This window comes from Pungitius pungitius, chromosome 11 (assembly GCF_949316345.1).
Source record: "Pungitius pungitius chromosome 11, fPunPun2.1, whole genome shotgun sequence".
NCBI classification, from domain to species: domain Eukaryota; kingdom Metazoa; phylum Chordata; class Actinopteri; order Perciformes; family Gasterosteidae; genus Pungitius; species Pungitius pungitius.
In genome coordinates, this window is record NC_084910.1 from 16,187,458 (window position 1) to 16,197,595 (window position 10,138).

The 10,138-nt window shown below is 46.7% G+C and overlaps 1 protein-coding gene across 1 annotated transcript; it reads left to right on the top strand.

The window, feature by feature from the left end:
* Positions 1–215: 215 nt before the first annotated feature.
* scn1ba (sodium channel, voltage-gated, type I, beta a) lies at positions 216–9,969 on the top strand. Its single transcript, XM_037453121.2, has 6 exons — positions 216–1,688; positions 6,561–6,727; positions 7,979–8,216; positions 8,586–8,727; positions 8,854–8,925; positions 9,141–9,969. Exons 1-5 carry the CDS (start codon positions 1,637–1,639, stop codon positions 8,918–8,920), a joined length of 666 nt encoding a protein of 221 aa, XP_037309018.2. The 5' UTR covers positions 216–1,636; the 3' UTR covers positions 8,921–8,925; positions 9,141–9,969.
* The last annotated feature ends 169 nt before the right edge of the window (positions 9,970–10,138 follow it).

Sequence of the window (10,138 nt, forward strand, 5' to 3'; positions counted from 1 at the left end):
CAACCTTAAATAATGTAACATCAGATGATTCTAGTCGACACGTGGTGGTTTCTGGAAACCACGAACGCGTCACATGAAACCCTGTTGCCATAACAACGGCTCTACGCTTCCCCGTCATCCTCCTCCTCCTGCTCCACCTCTCCTTTCTCCATCGTTCTCCAGCGATGCAGCACACCCCCGCCTCCCCCTGCCCGCATGCACCCTTCGCCCTTACCGAGGACTGATTAGCGCGGCGTCTGTTCACTGACACACGGCGTCATCTCTCCAGATTCCTTCTTTTCTTTTTTTTTCCTCCAGGAGGAACACGCGTGTCTCGGAACAGACCTTCCCGACGCGAGACTCTTCTTCAGGGGCAACGAGAAGTAAAGAGTTGTTTATGCTTCTTTTTTTTTTAATAACCGGTCCGTGCGCTGATCCTTAAATCTCCCCGATGACCTCCATCATTTGACAGCCCGACGCGGGATGGAAGCCGTCATCCTCTGAGCCGTCAATCAGGACCAGACGGTTCAAGGAACACGGATCAAGACGTGACAGGGGGGAGACGCATAAGCGAGAAAAAAAATCCGCTTTGCTGCGTCTCTGCGTTTTTGTTTTTTTTAAATTTTCGTATAGGACCGACCGGATTTTTTTCTTCTCTTTTTCTACCAACTTCAGACTTTCAAAATACTAGTTCCTTGCGTCAACACCCTATTGCGCAACAGCTCTTCGCCCCGTTGAATAGCGCGTCAGAGCAGCGCGCTCCTGCGTCGCCTCCTCCCGACCGGAGTCATGCACCGGTGACCCGCGTGGGCAGCGGGGCTGCTGCTACACGAGCAAACCCGGCCGGAGCGAGCACACTTGCCACTGATGAGGTGGAAAGTATAGCTGCCGCTCTGAGAGATAACTCTTAACTCCAGATTCTTCCGTTCATGCCCCACGGACTGCGGATCCACTAAAGCAAAACGACCCTTCCTTCTGTCGAGGTCTCATGCCTATATGTCGTTGGTTCATTCACGCCGTGATAGACCTCTCACCTGCTGCGTCCTCCATCTTCGGCACAGATTTCTGACAGGCCGCCTTCTGCTGGCTTACGTGGACAATCGCCCCCACGCCGCCGGTGATCTGTCAGTGTCCTGGCGTTATTTGGTGCACACAGGCTCATTGTGGAGCTCAACAGGCTTATAGTTAAATAGTGGAAACAAAGGCCCCTTTGGTGCGGACAAAAGGCAGAAACCTGAGACACAGTGATATTCGTCCCTCTGGGGACGCTCTCACACACTGAGAGGCTGAGTGATTTAGATCCCGAGGGCGGCAGGAAAGACCCTTTCTACGTTGCTGAAGACCAGATAAGCAAGAAGAAGAAAAAGAATCCCTCAGTCCTCCAACCAGCTCCTTGTGTGAGGGGGAAAAAGGAGAAGAAGAGGAAGACACCCGAGCGGACCACACCCAAAGCACCGAGGGTCTCCTCCCACCTCCCGCACTTGTTTTCCTAGTGGGGACACCTTTGGCATCGTAGAGGATTTGAGCACCAAGCTGGAGTAGCTGCCGTCCAGATCTGTGTTGTGTCTCCCTTTCTGAAGTGTGTGTGTCTCTGCGTGTGTCTGTGTGTTTTTGACGAACGCCGAGAGCCTCCGGCAGTCCCTGTTCTTGAGTCAGCATGTCTGCAGTCATGGAGCTGCTGCTATCTCTGGCCCTCCTGGCGCTACAAGGTGAGTGGGTTACGGTTGCGTTTCCACGGCGACGGCAAACACGTGAGCCGACGTCCCATCCCCCCCCCCCCCCCCCCCCCCCCTGCCCACCTGTGCCTCCATCACATTCACTGGCAGTTTGTTCCTCTGGTACAGGTGCTTCCTGTTGCCTGATGGTGCGGCGTTGTTGCTGACAGTGACAGTTGTTGTTGTTATTCTCTAATAATAGTCCCTATCTATGATAGGTCCTAAATAATAGTACCAAGATTCCTAAATGCATCCGACCAACAGTCCAAATTGATTTACTTTCATTTTCATTTATTCACAAGAGTGATGCAAAATAGATGAAAAGCAGCACCTTCTCTCATCAGAGAAGCTGAAACCAGAGAATAGTGTTTAAAACGACAATACCTGTAAAATGATAAATTGGCATGCAAGCAATGGAAAGATTAAATTGACCTATGAAACAAACTTTTTTGTCTTTAAATGCTTTTGTTTTTGTACAAACCCATGCTCAAATTCATCCTAAACATGTACACATCTATTTCACATGTTTAATTCCACACAAAAGAAAGCGTGCCTGCAAAGAACTTTTTTTCATTTGGCATGTCGTCGCCACAGATGATTTTAAGCGCTGCGATTCAAAGTTAAGCACAGAAAGGAAGCGATGCATTAACGGAGAGATTAACGGAGCACTCATCAGCGCAGCCAGCTGCTCTTTGTCTCACACTCCACTCCGCTCCAAACCACCACACAGCTTGGTGGAGAAATATTGGCATTCGAAGGGAGCTAGTTATGCCTTTCCCAGTTTATCCGGGATAGCAGGTCGACCCAGGGAGCTGGAGAGGTTACATGGAGCTGGAGTGACACAAACAGGCGGGTTAGTTAAGGGCTGATGTGAGGCACATCTGGGAGGATGAGAATATATGGCCATGCGTGAAATTGGATGCAATCTCCCCAAGCGAAGAAGAGCGGGAAAGAGGGCAGCTGAAAATAAGTAAATAAGTAAATAGAAAGATTTCCCTTCAAATGTCAGAGCTTTTAGAAGGACAAGCAGAGAAATGCTGGAGTTTCCCCTGCTTCCATCAGAGCATCCGGTGTGCAGCTGATGCTTGCTGCGGAGAGCCATTTACTCTGCAAAGGGTTTGTGCACAAACTTATGGTAAAAGGAGACCCCGGTAAACAGGATGTCAGAACAGCACTCCCACTCCCCCTGAGAGTCATATGGATGGATGTATATTCCATCAGCCCACTCCAACACCACCGCACAGCTCGATTACCGCGGTACGGAGAAGGTGAATCATGGTTTTAAGTGGCGCTTGAAGGTAAACTGATCAGGGCTGAGATGAGATTAATCCAAGTTCAGCTCAGAGATATGATGCCGTTAGTGGGGTTTCTTTTTTGCTTAAGAGGAGACATTACAAACATGATGTTTCACATACTGGTACATTCTTTTCTTTTTGTGCTATTTCGCTTTAGATAAGGCCTTATTTGCATGTTTAAACAAGATGTCAGAATTGCAATGAGAAATGTTACATCATCCAGTTGGAGTTGAATACATATTTCTAAAAGTGGTTTATTTTACAGAGGAGTCATCGTATGTATTATTTAATGTCCTTTTTTTATTCCAAAAAGCATTCTGAAAGTAGATCTTTAAAACTTGCAAAAAATAAACTGGGTAAGTTCCATCCAATTTTTAAATCTATTTCAGGCTTTATTTTAATGAAAGATCCATTTGAACACTCGAAATCGACAGCGAGAGACACAGTGCAGCGACCTAAGGCAGCATGTGTCCTGCTAACTTGTGTCCCACACACGCACACACACACACACACACGCACACACATCCAGCTGTTCAATTTGTTGTTTCCAATTACTATAATAGTACATTAGTACATTCATGTTCAGCATTAAACCCGCTTACTTGGCTTTGCTGCTGGGATCCGTGTGTGTTTCACCAGTCTGGTGGGGACATAAATCTCATTAAAAAGGTTGGGTTGTTGGGATGAAAAGTTCACCGCTATAGAGTACAAACGTGTAGGGTAAAGCTTTGGTTTGATGATGAGGCTAAGGGTTAAAATATATTCTTATTTTAACATAAAAAATATTTATAGACTGGAGACGGACAGGCTGTCCAAAACGGACGTTGGGGAATTAAGGGCAGGATAGTATGGGGGAGCTGGGAATCATAATGTGTTGATTTTGGAAGTATTTACGGGCTGAATAGACAAGAACTTTCCCCCAGGAGTTTGGAAGAGACCAAAATGAGAGCAGAGAGAGCGTGAATATCGTTTTTTTCAGTGTCGGGATGCATCGCTGCAGCTAAATGCTAATGCTGCTCCTTGTGTGCAGGACGTGTAAGCAGGCTAAAAATACTAACAAGTTAGCAGAATCAACCTTCAACGCAATCAACTGTCAACACTATGTACATTTCTTTACAACAAGATTTGTGCATTTTCAATTTTGAAGCACAGTTTCTAGAGCTAATAATATTAAAATGCAGAACAGTTCTTTTCGCTGCACCTTTTATGATGAAATTGCACTTTCTTGTTTCTTGTTCTTCTGGGTTTGCTTTGGATAAAAGCACGTAGCGGCATGTAATGTAACTCATGAACACAATCGAGGCCTCGCTGTGCTCATCATTCGCGCTGCTCCCGCCTCGGCGGGTTACCGACCGTCAACCAGTTGAATGGACGACAGTGTGGAGGATTCGCTGAGAAGAGAACGAACTGTGTCCCATTCGTCATCCCAGATTGGGATCTATTTTAGGGAACAGCGTGTCCTCGGACATGCAGTGCTGAGAGCCTTAGAGCGCGCGCGGGGCAGAGAACACGCCTCGTACAGAAAGGACATCAACAGGAAGCTAAAAAGCATATGTTCAAATAATACTAGATCTATAAGACGTGGGGGCGGGAAGGATTTTTCAACATATTTTATGTCATAGGTGTCTTTAATATTAACCAAATAATAAATAAAGTATTTTATATTTGATGTATTTATATCATGCAGTTGGAAGAGACAGCTGCTTTTGGGAGAAAAATAAGCTCTCCACAAAAAAAAAGAAAACGTTGAACGGATGGAGCAGCCTCTGCAGAGAGAGCAATGCATGCTGGGACCCGTCGAGCTTGGTCTCCACTGACAAACCCTGTGGTCCGTCACTTAAACCAGCGGAGACACGATGACAGCTCTGAGCAGTGATATGAAAGACTTCTCCGGCTCGGTGTCGAGGGAAAGGTCACGGCCGTTCGGCATCGCCCCGGGTTACGCGTCCCCCCCCCCCCCCCTCGCTCCACTGTATGCGTGTGTTTTAATCCGGCCACGGAAACAGATGTTGTCCTCACTCATCTCTTTTCCTGTCGCTTATCCAATTCCCCTCGCTCCCTCCGTCTCTCTCTCTCTCTCTCTCTATTTTGTAGCCAGTCCAGCAAACAACCCGTGATGCTTTTTGTATTTCTACAACCTGCCGGACCAAAACCCCAGTGGGCGGATGTTCCATTGTGTTAGCTCGTTAGCTCAGTTTTCATGTCTTTTGGCCCTGTAGGCCTCAGCAACTTATATGATAAGCTTCTAGCCTTTTTTTTATCTGGGAAGGCAGCCATGTCGACTGTGATTCTCCACCGACACAAACAACACACACACACACTGCTGCAGTGACCCGTAGCAACGTCGAAAGACTGAGTTAATCAGCCAAAAATACACAATTTGGTAAATCAGGTTTTAGGTGAATTTCGGGGTATTGAGTAGTTAACCCTTAGTAAGGTCCAATCAGGCCTCCGGATTCAGGCTCGTGGTGCAGTCCAGCTGGGTTTGGTTTGAAATGCGCTGGTCCATCCTTTGTTTAGACGCCATACGTTCAGGACTTCCATTAAACGGGCCTGTGGTTCTTACATTACGTTCTTAACTTTCTCTCCAATTCCTTCCCCCTTTCCTCTCCCCTCCCCCTTCTCTCTCTCTGCAGTGCATCAGTCGGCTTCTTCCCTCCTGCTTCCCCATCTCCCTGCATGCTTTTTACCGATGAAACTTTCTCTTCATTTCCTCCTCCTGCAGAGTGGTGGCATTCCTACGTCATTCCTTTTAAAGTTTCATCTCAGTGCAGCGATATTTAGATCCGAGGGCGTAAAAGATACCTTTGTGTATGATTTTTGCACACATGAGGCCATGGAGGATGTTCGGCCTCTGTCAATCCCACCCAAACTTTTAATGACTTGAGTTCATCTGATCAGCGTTTTGTTTCCTCTCCCTCATCTCCCACCCTCCATGTCACGATTCGAAAACAAACGCACCCCCCCCATCCCCTCCCCCAGAGATCAAAGTTGTCAATAATGCGAGCTCTTTGGCTGAGAGCCATGCTGAGGCCTCAGTGGAAACTGCAAGGTGCAGTGTGAGAGGGAAACATTTGGAGTTACAGGTGTGTAACTCCCGGCCGATGCCAAGTGTGTGTCATGATGATGATGATGATGATGATGAAGGCATATATAGACTCACGCTTCTATATATGGATTTGGCTCATTTACCGAGTGACAGAATGCAAAAAAAGATACACACATACTGCAAACTCTTTATCTCCCCTCAGTTTTGCGGATTACAAAACGTCCAAAATGTAAATCACAAAATAAGTTCCATTCACAACAATCCTGAGGGGAAATAAAAAAATAGAATGCAGGAAAAAAAAATCTACACAAACCTCTCGCATGCAATGAGCATTGGGAGCCAGCACGCACAAAAATACAAAAGTCCCAGTCCTAAATTGTTTAGTACAGTTGTGCTGTTGAATTGAAGAGTATCAACCTCTTCCCAGCCAGGGCTCTGAACCTCTAAAACCCTGCAAAGAGCAACCAGGTGACGCAGCGGCTCTCTGACCGCGTGTTCTTCCCCCCCTTTTTCGCTCTGCAGCGTCTCCGTGCCGCGGGGCCTGCGTGGAAGTGGACTCGAACACCGAGGCCGTGGCCCACGAAGCCTTCCCACTGGGCTGCATCTCCTGCAAGATGAGGGGCGAGGTGCCCGCGACCGCACACGTCGAGTGGTACTTTAAGGCCTCGGACGCCGACAACTTCACCCACGTGAGTGGCAACTGCGGCTTACAGCGCATCCTCCCCCTCCCCCCCCCCCTTTCCTGCAGGAAGTTAGATGAGAAGATTGATGTCACTCATGTGCGTTTGTAGGGTGAACCTCGGGGTTTGAAAGGTGAATCCAATGTGGGATGCATTCTTACTAACCGCCAGCAGGGGGCGACTCTTCTGGTAGAAAAATACATCTTATCGAAAATGTACCCACTAGTTCACTTTTGGTTCATTCCCTCAGTAAACATTGTAAACAAGAGTTAATCTACTCAAAGGTACTCGACAGCATCATGTCTTCTTCCAAAACAAGATGCTGATTTGGTGCATTTTGGAAGCACCTCTGAACCTTGTTAATTAACACATTATACATAGTATTTTGCTTGTTTAATCTGCACAACTATATACTACATACTACAAGTATATATCTGACTACTTGTTGTAGGCTTTACTGTTGAATTAATGTCCATCACGTCCAATACACCCTCTTGTCTACCTAACGGAATAAGCCGGATGAAGGTAATGATCAAATCAGCACAAAGTCATCACAGCAGGGTTATGTCTTTAATTTCTGGGAGACATTTAACATGAGTGGAGAGAGAGAGAGAGAGAGCAGAGTCTTGCATTTTTAATGGCAGAGTGCTTTTGCTGAAACAAGCAGCTCTCCCGAGGCAGCGCTAAGAGGCCGCGATGCTACCAGGAGGAACAGCCATTAGCCTTCCGCGGCCTTCCACAACCACCGCGGGCGGCTCAGTCGATACAATGGAGAGCGGCTGTCTGTTTGCTCAAGGGCAACAAGAAGTGTGACATGGAAACTTTGGGTTACAGATATTCATTCATCAACACGGAGCAATACGTTTGTTTTACAGCTGCTGTCTGTGTGTTCTAGTTGTATTTGTTCTCACTGGGTTCATGAATGGGGCCAACAGCCAGAGAGCATTAGTCAGATCACAGGGGGAAAGTCTCACAGGATGGGTGAATATTGGAAAATACAGTTTGAGCCGGTTTGTTGTTTTGAGGGATGTACCGACATGGTTGGCTTTTTCGTCCCATGAGATGATGTCATATTGACACATTGCACGTATAGTATCTGAAAGAGCTGCATGTCTTCAGCCCAAACAGCGCCAATGCAAAGCTAACAGACCTCGTAGAACAAGCGACGACCACGGAAGCACCAGTACGGTCTCCCAACACTTCACAGGTCACCGTGCAGGAGGCTCAGCATCTCTCACCACACTGCCAATTGTCTTCCAGTTGTACAGCTACGTGAAGGGCAAAGCCGCCATCGGCGACCCGCGTTTCTACGATCGCCTGCAGTGGAACGGCAGCAACCACACGGACGACCTCCAGGACGGCTCCATCGTCATCCTCAACGTGACCCTCAACGACACCGGGACGTACAAGTGCATTTTCAAGCGCACCCTCAAGTATTCCAACTTCGAGTTTCAAACCTCCTCCAACAAGACGGTGTTGGTGAAAGTGGTGCCGAAATGTAAGGAAGCGCCCAAATACTTCAGGACTAAAGTTGTAAATGATGCATTGAGGGTCCTTGTGCTGCTGCCACGTGGTCAAAGCACACTGTGGGTCTTAAACTCAAAAAGTTATAATACAGCTTGTTTTTCTGAGCAAAACAATATTATGCAAAGTTAAGTTAATTTAAATTCAAAGTTGGTGCTTTTAGTCCAAAGTTCACAACCCAGAGGTGTTTTTTTTACAAGTCAACACTAACTTATGACACCACGGGACACAAGGGTCTGACTTGTGGTTTATAAAAAAATAAAGATATTTGTCGTGGTGAATAAGTCCATTTAAACAGGAAACAGGTACGACATGTCTCGCCTTCCCCCCCGTCTCTCTCCAGTCACCAGGGGGCTGGCCTCCATCTTGTCCGAGGTGATGATGTACGTCTCCATCATCGGGCTGCAGGTGTGGCTCGTGATCGAGATGATTTACTGCTACAGGAAGATATCGGCGGCGGGGGAGGAGGCCCTGAGAGAGAGCGCGTGAGTACCCCACCAAACACAGCCCCCCCCCCCCCTCCCCCCTCTGCCTTCTCTCTGGACACATCATCTGTGTTACTGTGTTAGACACTTGGTTGACCTTCTCTGATCTCGCGTCCTGTCCTGCAGGGCGGAGTACTTGGCCGTAGCGCCGGAAACCAAAGATCCGTGTGCGGCAGTACAAGTGGCAGAATAGAACCGGTGGGTCTGAGCACAGATGTTTCTTGGTTTTACAGCTAAACTAGTGAAAGGGGGAAAAATGAATTAAAAAGTAAGCATCTCTCATCAGAATAGTGTTGATGTGTGTTCCACTGAGTAACTGAGTTTGGATGAACTCCTGTAATCCACAGGGAGCAACCTCATAGGAACCTTCAGACTTTTCCATTACTCACTTGCATCATTTGTTCCACCTTCAGGTCGAAGGAAGAACTTGAGCTGGATTACGAGAGTATTTTTAAGGTTCCCCCTCTTCGCTCACATGCCGCCATCCTCTTCTCCAGATGTGGGGAAATGAAAAGAAGCCGGATCACAGGGAGGCGGAGACTTCTTTTCTTTGAGTGACTTTCTACAAAAAGGTGGAGAAGCCTGAACTGTGTCCTGGAGGATCGGGTCCAACCGTACACGCACAGATAATCTCTAATATCGCTACTATAAGGCCTACATTTACACGCACAGCCTGCATGGAGAAAAGCCATTCATTACAGCCGGCATCCTGCGCCGAAGTCAAGTTTGTCTTTTGGGACACCGCTGAACAGGTTCAAAACTGGATGGCAAACGTTCGTACTAGAAGGCAGCATTTTTAAATGTTTCACACTAAGATATAACATGTAGCAGAACGTCTCAGAAAGCACGAGTTACTTATAAAAACATAATAGAATGTGTGAGAAAGAAGCATCGAGTCTAGTTAATGTTCAGCTCGTCTCTCCTGCGAAAGGAACATGGCGTCCTTTGCAAATCCGTGGTATTAGATAAACTTTAGGACTTTAGTGTTAAGTATTACTGGGGGAGCAACAGCGCTGACTTCCTGTGTCAGTGAGAAGATGAAGCCCAGCTCATTGGAGGCAGCAGATATGTCTTGGGTGAATTTCTTTTGGAATAAAATGGTAAATTGAAGAGTCTGAGCTTCTTTCCATGAACAACACATCTCGCCCCGAACAAAGTAAAGTCCAGACATCAAAAGGAATAATATTAATATGGTTGCTCATTGCGCCATATGTCTTTCTAATTTTACTTTAGGACACAGAAAATTAGCCGAAAGACTTATTTTAATTTATTCAACCTTTGGGTGTAATTCTGATGAGAAACAAACACTCAAAACAGATTTAATTAACTATTTTGACAGTTGATTACATGACAAAGAAATTTCACCATTTTAGTTTCAGCAACTAAAAAGGGGATTTTTATTTCTTATAAA